Source organism: Euleptes europaea, chromosome 3 (assembly GCF_029931775.1).
Source record: "Euleptes europaea isolate rEulEur1 chromosome 3, rEulEur1.hap1, whole genome shotgun sequence".
NCBI classification, from domain to species: Eukaryota; Metazoa; Chordata; class Lepidosauria; order Squamata; family Sphaerodactylidae; genus Euleptes; species Euleptes europaea.
In genome coordinates this window covers 48,763,409-48,779,798 of record NC_079314.1, presented here as the reverse complement: position 1 = coordinate 48,779,798, position 16,390 = coordinate 48,763,409, and the positions used below count along the sequence as shown (strand labels likewise).

The following is a 16,390-nucleotide window of genomic DNA, read 5'->3' as shown; positions in this document are numbered from 1 at the left end:
ATTACCTAGTTATGTATTAAAATGGGGCAAGAACATCTGAAACAGCTTCCCTGTACCTCCTTTCTATCCCACACTAGACACTATTGTAATTTCTTTAAGCTACCCATCTTAAATTAGTACAGGCTTCAAATTAATGGATGCATTCAAATGAACAGAAATGAGGTTGAAATTTTTTAGGCTAGAAGTTAGACATTATTTACAATCTTCTCACCCTTTTTGGTCCAAGTTCTAAGCTATTCGCCCAATTTTAAAATTTAAAAGTGGCCTTTTAGAGTTACAACTTGAAGTTAGACATTATTTACAATCTTCTCACCCTTTTTGGTCCAAGTTCTAAGCTATTCGCCCAATTTTAAAATTTAAAAGTGGCCTTTAAGAGTTACAACTTACGTTAGTGTTCGGATACACTTGGCAGAATCACGGATGTCCCACACCTTAATATAAGATGTCGAGACTGTGAAGACCAGGCTAGTATAATTGCAGTATTTTACAGAAACAACATTGTTGGGATGGCCACCCAAAGACATTATTTCCTGTCCAGTCACCAAATTCCATACTTTACAAGTGCGATCTAAACACATAAACACAAGAAGAAATAAGAAAGTGAATAGTGCTGCAAAGTTAAGCCCAATGCAGAGATAACTTTCAAGTTTGTGAAATCATCCAACTATCAAGAAGCATCACTGAATTTAGTGGGCTCCACATAATTACAATAGACCAGTGATTCTTTACATGATAGCCATGGGTGTCAAGGCACCTGCCAGTGGACTTCCTGGTGAATATTTGCTTCTTCAACAAAGGATCTCCCACACCAAAGTAAAGAGCCAGTCCTGGCTTTCCTCAGCCTCATTGCTTCAGAAGGTGGTGCTTCAGAAAAGCCCAAGAGGAATCGGTCAGCACCTTTGTGTCTGCAGGGAGCACCTACTTGGAAACAGCTGTCTCCACCATAGGAGGAAAATTGGCTTGGAAATTCCCAATATTTTGTGATTGGTCTGTGGTTGATTGCACCTTCATGGCAGCCATTTTGTTGTGGCCACCACTAAATGTTCTCAAAATTCCTTAAATGTCCACAGGCTTTTATATTATAGGCTATAATGAGGCTTTGTGGTTTCTCATTTCAGAAAACTCTAGTCTACATTCTATTTCCCAGAGTAAAACTTGAGAAGCTGGCTGTGATGGGTTGTAACTTCTGAAGAGCAGCAGATTTGGGATTTTGGTTTAAGTTTCTAAGAGTATTAGACCCAACTTTATTTATACACTCTGTCAAATTCAAAACCTTCCTCATTCATTGAAAGCCAGTTGACAAACAGGTACTTTTACTGGTGAATTCAATGAGTTAGCAGAAATTCTAAAAACAATGAGTCTGCTAAAAATTGCAAGTTGGTTTTACGTGTCAGAAACTTATTAATTTTAGTTGCAATAATTTGCCTTTCAGAAATCATGGCAAGAGTTGCAACAACTAGAAATGTGGGGAAGTTGCAAATCTGGGTGCTTTACAGTACAATCCTAAACAGTTACAGCAGTCTAAGCCAACTGAAATCAATGGGCTTTGATTGGATTAACTTTCCTTAGGATTGTACAGTGTACAGAACTTATCTCAGTGCAACAGACCTCAAGAAATCATCATTAAATTAGAACCCTTGTTTAAGGAAGGCTTTTGTTTAAACCCCAAACACTCAGAGAAGGAAGCAAAAATGAATGCCACGGACATTTAACAGAAACTCTTCAGAGACTTAAAATGGGTTTGCAAAGACAGCTAGATAAAGTTTAAGGATATACAGTTTCAAATGTTTCCCAGTTACCAAGCACTTTGAAAGATTTTTGCCTTTAAAGTAGAACCAGTAGTTCATATAACCCACTGAATTAAATGTATATTTTGGATTTCTAGTTGGCTGTTACTTACTCTTCACTCTCATGTACTCATGTTAAAAAAATGCCCCAGGATTAATCAAGGCTACATCAATTTACATATCTATCATGTGTCACCCCATCTTGCTAGTTTAATATTTAACTCTCTAAGAAAAGTATAGCTATTTGGCAAGTCGGCCTCCTCTAACAAAAGTCAATGTTTACATTACCTGAAATGCTCTTGTGTGGAAGAAGATTGATTAACTAGTGCATTTAAAAATAATGCATTTTAAATGACTGTTTAAAACTCAGATAGTACAATAATAGTCTTTTAAAAAATAAGCTAAAAACTTTTCCTGATTGAAAGTCTTCAGCCATCCAAAACACCACTAGTTCTGTTGTGATTCTATCCATATACTAATAGCCAAGTTGGCCACATCTGAGAATACTTAAATCCGGTGACTGCAGTTTGAACAGGCAAGAAAGATCTTTCTACAAACCTGAAAAGGCCCCTGGAGTTCAGCTGTAATATTGGGTGATCTCCAGGTCCCATCTGGAGACTGGCAACCCTAGGCCAGGAAGCAACCTCTGGTGATGTGATACCACCTAAACTGCCATGACTCAACTAGGCCTGGCTGCTTGCTACTGTTCAATAGCAGCCACCCTATGAAAACCTGTGTGGTACAGCAGTTAGAGCTTCAGAGTAGGATCTGGGAGACTCATGTTTGAGTCCCCATCTTGCTGTGGAAGCTCATGGGGTGATATTGGTCTAGTCATATACTTTCAGCCTAACCTACCTCACAGGACTGCTGTGCAGATTAAAAGAAGGAGAGAAGAATGATGTAAGATGCTTTGGTCCCCAATGTGGAGAAAGGTGGGGTATAAATGAAGCAAATAAATAATAAATATAGCTTAAGGTTGTGGGGGGGGGGATAAAAGGTAGGTTGGTGAATGACTGAGAAAGTGAGAATGAGGCCAGGGAAGGGAGAAAATATGGGGGTTGCCAGGCAGAGGGGAAAAGGAAATAGTGCGGGTAGGAGATACAGGGGAAAGTGAGGTGCCCCCCACTCACAAATCCTTGAAGGTTCCCTACCATGCTGATGGGAATGGCCCAGTGGCCGGCATCACACAACTGGGCCACAGTTTTCCTAGGCAGAGGCTGCCCGGGGTGGGTTAGAGAGGAAGCTGAAGGCAAAGGGGCAGATAAAGGTAGGTTGTCTTTTGGGTGGGAAGCAGATTGGCTTGCCAACTCCAGGTTAGGAAATACTTGGAGATTTGGAAGGTGTAGCCTGGGGATGGCGGGGTTTGAGGAGGGGAAAGACCTCTGAGGGGTATAATACCACCGACTCTACCCTCCAAAGCAGCTATTCCCTCCATGGGAACTACGGTTGTCAACCTCCAGGTGGGGGCTGGAGATCACTCAGAATTACAACTGATCTCCAGATGACAGAGATGAGTTCCCATGGAGAAAATGGCTGCTTTGGAAGATGGACTCCATGGCATTATACCCTGCTGAAGTCGCGGCCCTCCACAACCCCCCCTCCATGACTGCCAGTCTCCAATTGACATTCCAACCATCAAATACTACATATTTGGCCCCAGAAAACAGAATTTCTCATCAATGTACCACAGAAACTCTTTCTTGTCAAGCTTACAGGATAGACAAAGGAGTTGCAGGGATCTAAACTCATCCCACAAATAATAAACTTAGGCCAGTTGAAAATTTTGAAGGTTCCACCAACATTAAAAAACAAAGAGCTGAGGAGTATAGAAATAATGCATGTTGTAAAGACACAGCCTCAGGTTGTCTGCCAGTTGCTCACCTGGTTTCCTTGTGTAAATCCCTGCTAGGAACTGGGAAGGGAAGGAACTGGGGAAACTAGCCCTAAAGAGAGATAAACAACTGACAGAGACAGGTAGCCAAGAGTTTCTCCTTTGCTGAGTGTTCAGTTTCTCTCTTCTTCAGCTCTTTCTGCCTATAGATGGCCTAGTCTTCAGAAGCCCCAACAAACAAAGCTTTCATTTAGATTGGATGGCTCTCCTTCAGGAGACCTATTCACTGCTTAAGGAGAATTTAGAAAGTTACCGTAATACCAATGAGAGGCATGACATACCTTTTGATCCAGTGAAGAGGAGATCGTCAGTTGAATCAACACAAAGCACAGCCTTAGTATGACCTTCAGCAGTGTGGATACACTGAAGCGGGGAAATTCTGACACACTTTGAAGGAGGGAATGGATTGATTATGCCTCTACATAAAGAACAAAGGAACAGTGTGTTAGTCTTAGCAGGGCCTCTCCTCCATGTCACTACCCCTCCTTCAACTTCTGAACCGTCACAGCTTGCAGATTAAGGAGGTAAATATGTTTGGCCTATTTACTAATAAAACATTCTGCTGTCCAGGCACAGCAAAGCAGATTATGGGCTACATATGATGGGTTTGTATCAGACATAAGACTATCATGTTGTGATATGGGGGTTCTCCTCAATTCCTCTGTATGTATTGCCTGATTGGGACCAGCACCACACTGCACATCCAGGAGGGGCTGCAGCCTTCCCCCCCCCCCCCCCGCGATCCATTTTCCCAGCCTGAAACAATCTGGAGAGGGTGCTACTGTGCCTGTTGGGGAAATCCACATGCAGCCAAGGGAACATGCGAGTTTCCCGAAATAATCCCCCCGGGGCTGTTTCAGGTTGGGAAAATGGAATAAGGAGGGATGCTAAACTAGGGTGCTGAGTCTAATCAGGCCAAAGGACATAGTTCCCGCTGCTGGCCAGCCCTGCCCATTCTGCCAGACCAACCACAGCTATTAAGAGTTACTGTACAAGCCCTCAGGATGCTCGAATCAGAAGCATTTGGGCGGGGGTACTGCATACAATTAGGGCAGTGTGCCTTCAGCAGCCCAGTTCATCCCACCCTCCTACACCTAAATTCTATGCCAACAAAACATAAGCAACATATTTATTAGAATCAACTACTCTCATGGGTACCAAGTGAACCCTTACTCTTTTGATGAGTGCTAAGCAAGCAGCCTCAATGCCATCGATCCTTGATGAAGCAATCAATATTAGATAACACTGAGTTCATGACAGCATGAAAGAGGACTGAACCAGAGCAACAGAATGATCTTTACACATTTTCACAAGTGAACTATAGGGCCAATGGACACATTATAGGGTATGTAGGATGGGTCTGGGGTGGGTGGGTCACACAGTCAGACATGAGTTGCCTGTTCTCTTCAAGTAATGGTGCTAGATTTGGATCATGTGGGCATGAAGGGACTCCAGCATTCTCCAAGTGCCATTTCCCTGACCTGAAACAGCCCTGGGGGGTGCTATGGGGTCAGCTGGGAAAATCTGTTTTTCCAATAAGCCCCAGGATCATTTCTGGTGGGGTGGGGAGCTGAAGGTACCTCCTCCATGTGCACCATGGCTCCAATCCATATTAAGCACTCCATGCAAGGAAACTGAGGTGAATCTGCAATTTACATTTGATGGTTACGCAGTGTGTGGACCCCCACACTCAACTTACGTACTCCATAATGTGTGAAGTGGATTAATTTAAGGGACAGATTTAGATTTTCAAATTTATATATCAAGTGGAGAGGATCTATTACTTAAAATTTGCAGTTCAAAATGATTCTCTCTTTTGTGTATCTCAAACAAAGCAATTTATTAGATTCTAACAGGCTCTACCATCGTTTGACAAATTGCAAAAGAAAGTCTTACTTGTATCTGATGAAGGGACTCTTGAAAGTTTATACCCTGGGAAATTGTTGGTCTCTAAGGTGCCACTGAACTTGAATCTTGCTCTTCTACGCCCGACCAACATGGCTACCCCCCTGAAACTATCTTCATGGGTTGTGATAGAATATATGACTTCGTTACATTTTCTATACCTTGTCAAAGGATGTTTATTATGGGAACAGAACGATCACATTCCAAATCCTGAATTTAATACCTTGAAATTATCTCTAATGCATGCCAGTATGGACAGATAGACTGATATGTTTTTACTGGCACCGATTGATGACTTCCTCCTTTCATGGATTAGGCCATGCTGATTTAAAAGCCTTCTCTAAGCTAAGAAACAGTCCACCCCTTTGTCAGTTTCATTTCAAATCTGAAAGGATTCGAAGTTATTTATGTATCAGACAATTTACATCAGACTGAGCCAGATATAAATGAGAAACTGACGTCTGAGTTCTGACGCCACAGGAGATTCAGTCAGCAAATAGTTTTGTATTGAACAATCCAACATTACAGTTCCATCAGGATCTATCCATGTTAAAAGTTGCTGTTCTTTATTACTGATTTGATAACCGGAGAGCATAAACTGCATATGAAATGAATATAGGAGGGTATGGCAAACATTTCCAACAGAATTGGAATGAAAGTGAATTGCAATATATTAGAAACAACAACAACAAAAACCCCTCTCATTCATACACAATAAAGGTTTATATATTTTAGAGCTAAAGTGTGTAAGCTCTTGAAGAAACCATCAAACACCTAGGAAACAAATCAAGAGAAAGATTAGGGGACTGTAGGTCACAATCTACAAACCAAGAAAAATGTTTCCCTAGTTTTAACCCCGTTTAATCAATGTGGCAACTTTATCAGCTCAGTATTCTGTGTAGAATCATATGGGTGAAAATCTGTATCTAAGAAGCATCGTCTCCATTTTGCTCTTCCCTGTTCCTTAAGATCTCTTGATAAACTTCTGCCACAGCTTCTATCCCTTCCACAGGCAATGCTTTCCAGGGTAAGGAGCAGGACCTATCATGGCAAGGAACTCACTGCCCAAAAAGGTCTATCTGCCACTATCCACATCAGTTTCCATCAACAGGAGAAGAGAGCCAGGATGGTGTAGTGATTAGGGTGTCAGGATCTGAGAGACCCACATTCAAATCCCCCTTCTGCCATAAAAGTTCACTGGGTGACCCTGGGCCAGTCCCCTTCCATAAGCTTAATATTTCTGATAGGTTTGTAGTGAGTATAAAATGAAAGAAGGTAGAATAGTTTGCTGCTGCACCTGAGCTCCTTGGAGAAAAGGCAGAACAAAAATGTACTAAATAATGTTTATTATTATTTAAAACATTTTAACCTCATCTTATCTCCTCAGACTCCAGAACAATAATTTCTGCTGAAGGAGGCCTTTCCTGGCTTTCCTGTTGCACACAAGATATTTATATCCCACCTCTCAGTATAAAGACTCATGAAACAGCAGGAGCAACATCAGTACAAGGATGTACCATTTTAGATGCTATTGCGGTAGATTTCTGCTGGCGATATTGAGGGTTTTAATGTTTTTAAGTTCAGGTTTTCATGATCAATTTTATTGCACTGTTTGATTCTTATATTACATTCTGTAATTAGTCTTGGGTACCCTAGTGGTGGAAAGTGCTGTCAAGTCATAGCCAACGTACGGCAACCTGCAGAGTTTTCAGGGCAAGAAACGAACCAAGGTGGTTTGCCATTGCCTGCCTCTGCATAGCATCCCTGGACTTTCTTGATGGTATTCCATCCTAGTACTAACCAAGGCCGACCCTGCTTAGCTTTTGAGATCTGATGAGATTGAGTCTAGTCTGGGCCATCCTGGTCAGGGTCTTGGGACTCTTATGGGATGAAAAGCTGTCTGACCAATGACTGAACACAATTTCCTCGTAAGAGGGAAGGACAGAAAACTTTTTTATACCATACCTCCTTCTGGAGATTTTCACATGGGGGATATTTCACACACAGGAATTTAAGGCTATAACCCTGCCTTGTAGGGACATCACTTTCACAGAAATGAAAGCTTAGGTGAGTATTTAACTTCACTGAGGTTAGAGGAACAAAAATGACTTTAGATATAAATGCCACTTGGGTTCCATTAGCAGAAGTATTGCATCCGTGACACAGTAAGAGTAGTTAAGCAACAGAAATTTAGAATGGAGAACGCTCAGGTTTTCTAAAGCTGAAGTGGCAGGCAAGGACAGTAAGGGCCCATTCGAAATATTAATCAGAAATCATCCTGCTTTACACAGGAGCTTCAATTTAGATTAATTGGACTCCCTACCTCTATTTCAGATATAATACAGGCTTGCAAAGACACTGGCTGAAAGCATGGGGGAGGGGTAGATTGATTGCACTCAGCAGAAACCAGCTATTACTCAGCAGAAACCAGCTATTACTATCAGCAATGAAGACAAAGCAGAAAGAACTTGAAATAAATCCTGGGAAAGGATGATCTTTTGGAAGGCATAGGTTGGTGAACTGATTTAAAATAAAGGGGAGGGAGCCTACCAATAACTGCTGGAGGTGAGTCAGTCAAGCAAACTAAGCTAACACTTGCCACAATTAGGGAATTCAAATGTACAAGTGGGTGGTTCTATTCGCCCCAAGAGAAGTAGATTTACACACCCTGAAAAAGGCACACATGGGCTTACTTCCTCAGTAGAAACAGGGGAGCTGTTGCAGACAGGGGAGTTCGCCTATGTATATCAAAGTCCCTGCACCAAAAACGTACAACTGAATATGGATGATTCTGCATATCAGAAAGCACAATCTGACCACAGGGATAATAGAAACAGAACAATTTCATGTGTGTTCACCGCCACACACTCAGCTGAAAGGTATATTTTTAACATCCTCCATTATCTTATGAAAAAGAACAGTTATTGTAGTCCACAACTTAAGGAATAAAAAGAAAATGGTAGTGAAATTATTGGAATTTGCTAGCCTCTGGAGTCACTGTTCTGCTCTCAGAACAGTTATTCTATTCTACAGTCAACAAATGGCACACTGATTTTTGTCACACATTTCCAATATAACTTTTAGATATTTCAACAAAGACTGAAGTAGGGAGAAACCATATCAACCAGTCAACTCTAAGACAAACGTTTGCCAAAGATTAAAAACAAAACAAAACAAAAACCTAGATGTGCTTAATTAAAAAAAAAAAAAAACCTAAACACAAAATAAAACAGAGCCAGAAAAGTGTTGTCCACTAAAAAGTACCATGCTGGACAAATTAAAAAACACACAACCTAAATTCAAATACTTTACACTTCTAGCAAGAAACTGATTGATTTTTAAAAATATATATTTAAAAGATGTATGGAATATATGAATGTATTGGGCTCACCACAGTTAAAAAGCCATGCAGTTAAAAAAAAAGTTAGTGAATAGAAAAAGTACAGTAAGGGTATTAAAGCACACCACTATGAGTCCAGAAGATGGAAAGGAGGAAGAGAGAGTACCTGTGTACCTCCGACAGAGAGGAATCACTTTCATCAGACCTACAATGACCCATGGTGAGATTGTGAGGAAAAAGAATACAGGTATCAGCAGGGTAAAGATTCCATTTAAAAAGAACTAACAACAGCAGTAGCTCACACAAGGAAGCAAAGGCCTCCTCGTGGTTTCGTAAATTTAGAAGAAGAAGAAAAAAACACCACAATAAAACATTAGGTCTTCCCCCAGACAAAAATATTGCTCATGTCAGATTTAGAGCCTCCTGTGCCAGCCACTTCCCAAAGAATTACAGAAACGCACTCAAATGGCTGCTGTTTGGGCGCTTGATCTTGGGTTAATTTTTATCTGCACTAAGAAAGAAGGGAGGGAAAACAACCTTCTAGCATCTGCTTTAGAATCCCAAGTTTTCTAGGCTAAAGCAAAAAACAAAACAAAACAAAAAAAACCTCCAGACACTGCAAATGGTTTTAATGCTTTGCCATCATTTTAAAATCTCATCTATTTTTTTAAAAAAATGATTAATTATGCATACTGTTAACCGGCTACTACATCCTTCATTTGCACAGCAAATCAAACATACTGGGCAGTCCGAGTTTGATTTGTGGTCGCAGTAACCAAAGCCCGAAAGGGTATAAATAACTTTAGAACGGCCAATGCTTTTTAAAAAGCTAACATGAATAGCTACAAGCATAGTTTTAAAGTACCGGGAGGCCCAGCAAGCAACTGTTAGGACTTTGTATAGCGATTGCAGGGGGTGGGGGGCTGTTAGAATCAAGACAGCAGAAAGAACAGCAACAGGAAAGAAGAGCAGATCAGCCTACAATACTATGATTGAAAGCGGAGAGTTAAAGCCCTGTTTGGTAGTATGTGAAGTTTCGCAGTCTTGCAATGAAGATTCTGGATCAACTCACCCCTTAATGAAGCTACAGTCAGGCTGAGGTTTTCTCCTTTAAATATATTAATGCTGTTACTGTACCTTAGGGTGTGTTTGCTTCACTGCATCGAGTACTCGTAAGCCCCCATTGGTGTAAACATGCCTTAAGTGTACTGACACTGGCGTTGTGCTGCTTGGCAATACAGCGACCCTTGAGGAGTCTGCCCATCTTATGTAACACAGCAAACAGATCTCGTTCATATATGAGAGGAACATAAGCAGAAGAAATGAAGTGCCAGCGGGAAACAGACCACCGGGAACTATGGGCAATTGTGTGTGTTTCAAAAGCCATTTTGCAGATGGGGCAACCACAAGAGAAATTGCTATTGTATTTTCTTTTGCATTTATGTCTGTGGGTATGCATTAGGCCAGTGTGCGCTTTATGCGTATTCATGCTTTGGGAATCTGGGTCTTTCTCCTTTGCGACTTACTTATCCTGCTGAACTGATGTATTTCCCTGAGAAACAGTAAGACGGCTAAAAACATTCAGTTCATTACGGGGCCGGCTTGGTGGGGAACAAGGAGGTGAGAGGCTAGCTTCTGAAGTTCCAGAATCTGAGCTACAAGAAAAAAATGGAACATTAAACGCCTCTTCTTAAAAAAAAAAACAAATTTTAAAAAGGTAAAATGAATTGTTAGAGAGGTTAAAATGAAAAACATGCCTCAGAACAAACTCACTGAAGCCTGCTTGCTTAAATCAAGAAATGCAGTCTGCATGCTTCCATAAGGAGAACACAATCAATCATTGCCCTTACACAAGAGGAAAATGCTGCTGGCCACAAGATGGCAGCACAAACATATTGTTTATTACTATTATAATCTAAGCAAGATATATAATCTAAGCAATCAATGCACCTAAAATGAAGGTGAGTTCCAGAATAGAAACAGTCAAGATTTGACCTTTCCAAAATATTGGGGCTTATGTTAAAAATAAACCATTGCCAGTGCTTCCACTGATTTTTCGGGGTGGCATAAAAAACAGGAATTGAAACCACCAACCACCAAAAGGAATCTGCATTACAGCTAATGATCAACTGGACGCTAGTTCAATGAATAAATGAATGACTATATTCAACCTTCGTTGCGTACAGAATCACTTAAAGGATCTTACTGTTTTTGTTCTTTTAACTTTGGTTTGTCAGAAGATTTTTCTAAGGTCTTTCTCTTTGATAAAGGCGAGGGTTCTGGTATTTTCTTTTCGTTCAGAGATGACTGTCTCGACCTAAGGCAAGAAGAAGATAGTTATGTTGGTCTGCAGTAGAAGAGCCTGAAAGCCTTATAGCATCTGTTTAAACATCGTCAGTTGTAAAGTCACGTTCCACTTTTACCCTTACCCTATGAACAGTCCCAAATCCAATTCAAAACTGCATGCAGTTTATATAAGCCTTTAAAAAAATTCTGGAAGGATCAAACACAGATTTCCCCAGCATGTCATTTGTTTCAAATCTACTGATCCGCTCCAAAATTATGACCAATGGGTGGGAAATGAACATTCTTCACTTGATGCCATTACACACTGCTTCATATCCAGTGATAACCTCAATATTTCAATGGAGGCATTGTACATATATTCATCTGCAAATCAGAGCTGATTCACAAATGCATCATATATCAGTTGGTGTCTGAATGTGTAAAGTGAGTCCACTGGAAAGCATAGCTTTAAGGTAGTTGATATGAAAGTTTTTATTACCACGACTCGTTGTAAGTCATCGTATGATAAACAATGCAGGTGTGAGCCAGCACAGAATGTTGATTGCGGTACACTTGTACAGATCAGCATTTTGTCATAAAGGGATAAGAGTCTAACAAACAGCCACTGTGGCCTGCTTCAGGAATGCTGGAAGTTTCCATGTATCTACTTCAGGGTGTATTGTTCAATTAAGGCCCAGTTTGCACTGAGATGGTAAAACTGTGTCTTGGCTATACCACTTGAGGCTGCAGGTAAAGGACTTCCACCACTGAATGATCCAAGCAAAACAACACAGGAACACAGGTATCAAAGAGAAGCATTCCACCCGAGCTTCCCCAATATGGGTGTGCACTGAGGGGGAAAAATATTATAATTTTGGATCCAGGCTTCAGGGAGGGGGGGATTTTTACTGTGATTGCTTATTTTGGGGCAGGACTGTACTCATTCAGGATTCAAACATTCACAATAAGGACATACCAAAAACAAAAGGCTCTCTGAAATTTTTGGGTGGACCTGTGATGTTTGTAAAATACGCTTCATACAGGATGTTGCTTTCAAAAACTGGATTCATTGGTAGCTAGATCAGAACTCTCCAATTAAGGCCAACTGAAAAGAATATTTCCTTTTTCCTCCCCTCAGGGAGAGGTTTTTTGAAACAGTACTTCTACATGTGGATTATTGGCGATTAGTACTCTCAATTTTTGGAAAACAGAAATTCATTCTGATTTGTATTCAGTGGTATTAAAATAGTTTTTCATACCACCCATGCAAACAAATGTGAACTTTCAGTAGTCTCCACCTTGGGAGGTTCCTGGTTTCCATTACTGGGGGCCAAGACTGCTGTTCAGATGTATTCTAATAGTTAAAGAGAACTGCCATTTTATGCTGAAGATGCACCTGCAAGGACTAAGGCTTTAGAAACTCCTCCTTACAGATTTGTTCTGTCAATTGCAAGTAGCAGGTAGAAGACAGGACAATGGTACACTACTACTATGTATGGAAACTTTGTACAAATAAATAAGTACTCAAAGCAGTTCATACATACTGTCTCAGCAAGACATACAAAGTACCTGTAAGTTACACTAATATCATTATGCTCATATCCCATATTCCAAGTACAGCTGATGTTCTGAAATTTTAAATACATTTTTCATAAAACACTAAATCTTATTTTGCATTCTTACATGTAGCAGGTGTGCTTTCGAGCCCTTACTCATCTAACAAGTATCTTAACATAATATCCACATACACAGTTCATCATTACACATGTAGGGTTATATTCTGCCTGATCATTGTTCTTCCCCAGTATCCAAGGGGAGTATTAGATCTTTGGTCTTTAATATATGTGATACTTTGCCAAGGTACTTTCCAACTTCATATCTTCTTTGCCTGTGGAAAAGCAGCTTTGGGAAAATATGACTTGGTCAGGAGAAAAATAGCCAGATGAGAAAGAGTTTAAGCAGCTTGCCATTGTCTACCAGCTGTTCCTCCATTCGACCCTACAGCCTCCCATGTCATGGCTGCTTCTCATTTTTAAAAAAAAATATATTGGCATGCACATAATATCTACTTTGGCCCTCAGATATACAGTATTAGGGATATTTCAAACAAGCAACCCTGAATTTACTACCAAAAGAACAATAAGACCTGGAGGTGCAGTATACCACAGCCCTCTGGCTAGTGTGCCTATTATACAGATATTTTCACTTTATTCACCTACAATGTTCATGTATTACTTAAAGCACATTCCGTTTTCCCCTAGCTGAAGAAAGCAGCTGCAGAAAAATAAAACAATGTTTGCAATGAAGCAAAATAAACTTGAACCCATGCACAAACTTCCAAAATATAGGTATCACCAGTTTGCTCAATTTACTATTACGTTTATCAATACTTTAAAAATTGAAGTTACCCGAATCCTGAATTCCACTTGATTATTTTAAGACTTGACGCTCCAAAAACCATATTGCGTAATCAGTGCCAAAATCAGCAGTGTTCGTAGCTTAAGCTCATTATCACATGCTGTCAAAAGCAGGGGTGTCAAACAGGCAGCCAGCGGGCCGGAAGCAGCCCCCAGAGGGTTTCCATCCAGCCCGCGAGGCAGGCAGCCCCCCTCCCCCTTCTGGGCTTCCTGGGGCTGCTCTGCCCCGAGCCCAGCCAGCCGCCTTCCTCCAAGATTGTGCTGTCTCCTGGCTGGGAGGCAGCCCGATCTTCAATCCCTCCCCGCCCCAACCAAGCTCCCATGTGGAGCTTGCCTTGGGGGGAAGGATCTGAAGATTGGGCTGTCCCCTGGCCGGGAGGCAGCCCAATCCTCAGTCTCTCCCCGCCCCAGTCAAGCCCCATGTGGAGCTTGCCTGGGGTGGGGTGGGGATCTGAAGATTGGGCTGTCCCCTGGCCGGGAGGCAGCCCAATCCTCAGTCTCTCCCCGCCCCAGTCAAGCCCCATGTGGAGCTTGCCTGGGGTGGGGATCTGAAGATTGGGCTGTCAGGGAGGCAGCCCAATCTTTGTCTCTCCCCGCCCCAGTCAAGCCCCATGTGGAGCTTGCCTGGGGTAGGGGTGGGGGGGACTGAAGATCGGGCTGTCCCGTGGCCGGGAGGCTGCGCAATCTTCATTTCCTCCCACATGGAGCTTGACTGGGGCTGGGGGGAACTGAAGTTGTTCACTCCTTCCCCTCTCCAGTCCAGAGGGACCTGTGTGTGTGAAGCGCCCTTCCAACTCATGGCGACCCTATGAATCAAGGTCCCCTAAAATGTCCTATCCTTAACAGCCTTGCTCAGGTCTTGCAAATTGAGGGCTGTGGCTTGCTTTGTAGAATCAATCCATCTCTTGTTGGGTCTTCCTATTTTCCTGCTGCCTTCAACTTTTTCTAGCATGATTGTCTTTTCCAGTGACTCCTGTCTTCTCATAATGTGTCCAAAGTAGGATAGCTTCAGTTAGTTTCTAAGATCAGTTCAGGCTTGATTTGATCTATAACCCACTGATTTGTTTTTTTGACAGTCCGCTGTATCCATAATACTCTCCTCCAACACCTTAAATATGTATTTCCTAAATATGTATTTCCCTCCCTACATTGCTCTAGGGCAACTTCTGAGGGTCAGGACTAAGTGAGCAAGATGCTGATCTCCTATCCTCAAGCCTCAGCAATCTTGCACTGCTGCTCTATAGGCAGAAAGAACGTCCCAAATGTTAATTCTCCTTGCAATTCCTAAAACTAACAAGGGGATGTACTAGGAGTAGCAGAAGTGATCTGTGACTAGAATGACAGGTCAGAGTGGAATGACAGCCACTGGGAGTAGCAGAAGTGTTCTGGGACTGGAATGACAGGTAGCAGAGTGGAATGACAGCCCCTGGGAGTAGCAGAAGTGTTCAGGAATTAAATGACAGCCCCCAATTGGAATGATAAACCATCAGAGTAGCAGAAGTGTTCTGCGACTGGAATGACAGCCCCCCAAGTGGAATGACAGCACCTAGGAGTAGCAGAAGTGATCTGTGACTAGACTGACAGGTTGCAGAGTGGAATGACAGCCCCTTGAAGTAGCAGAAGTTTTCTGGGACTGGAATGACAGTCTTAGAATGCTTCCTGCTACTCCCAGGGGCTGTCTGTGACATGTCATTCCATTCCCAGAGCACAAATTCTGTTCCCAGGCAGCCACCCCCCCAGTTCAGATCAAATTTCATGCCAGGGATCAGAGATATAAACTGTACAGAAGACCCAGGCAAAGCCAATTAATGATATTATTTTTTACTTAAAATACAAGCATGCTTAAACCAATAACAAAAATAATATCATTAATTGACTTTGCCTCTGTCTTCTATGAAGTTCGTATCTCTGGTACCTGACACTACATTTTATGGTATTTATGTATTTATTTGGTACACCTGGCCCGGCCCAACCTATTGACATTTATGTCATATCCGGCCCTCATAAGAAATGAGTTCGACACCCCTGGTCTAAAGCATTCCTTTAGAGTACTGGCCAAACCAACAAAGCCAAGACTGTCCATTAACAATGCCAGCCAGGGATACCCTATGGTTTAGTTTCACTACCACAAGCAACATGCATAAATTACTGCAAACTGTTAGAATTTATTCTGTGCTGCTGCAAATAAATTAATGGTTTTATTGCAATTGAAATCTAACAAACCATGTACATTTTGCAGTGCTTATCATTAGAATTGATTTACAACAGTTTGGATACATTTGCCAAGTACATTGCACACACGGGAGTTAAGAGCAAAGAATGTGCAGTGCGACAGTGGACAGCTGAACACTACTGGTAAGGTCAATGTATGACCCGGGAATACTGCAGAAATCTAAGCAGAGCTCTAAATGTTAAAAATAATCCATTTACATTAGAAACTTTGACTGAATACCATCAAAAGTCATCCCTTTCTTGGAACATGACATGGCTCAGGGTAGGTATGCTGTTTTCCAGAGGGACTATGTACACCTTTCAAATGCTTGAACTGAAACAGAGCGTGACATCCAGAGCCCCCAAAACCCCACAAATCCTTGAAAGACGTTTTCACTTGGAGGCAGCATGCATACATCCCCTACTTACAAAGCATTTCAGATAATACAGTTAACTATTAAATTTGACATCGTCATTATTAAATCATTTTAATCTAGTCTGTTTTTCACAGACATAAGTATTCTTCCTTTATACAGTTTTATACAGAATGGGG

The 16,390-nt window shown here is 41.6% G+C and overlaps 1 protein-coding gene across 9 annotated transcripts in view; it reads right to left on the bottom strand.

Annotated features, from left to right (window-relative positions):
• KIF21A (kinesin family member 21A) overlaps positions 1-16,390 on the bottom strand; it is a 125,223-nt gene that overhangs the window by 8,119 nt on the left and 100,714 nt on the right. For 4 of the 9 annotated variants that reach the window (XM_056847219.1, XM_056847220.1, XM_056847221.1 and 1 more), the window contains 5 exons: positions 11,130-11,240; positions 10,450-10,578; positions 9,090-9,128; positions 3,960-4,096; positions 388-568 (listed from right to left, as the gene is read on the bottom strand). In XM_056847219.1, coding sequence (XP_056703197.1) covers positions 388-568; positions 3,960-4,096; positions 9,090-9,128; positions 10,450-10,578; positions 11,130-11,240 — 597 coding nt within the window. The remainder of the gene's footprint in view (positions 1-387; positions 569-3,959; positions 4,097-9,089; positions 9,129-10,449; positions 10,579-11,129; positions 11,241-16,390) is intronic. The other 5 variants (XM_056847222.1, XM_056847224.1, XM_056847225.1 and 2 more) reach the window with 3 other exon arrangements.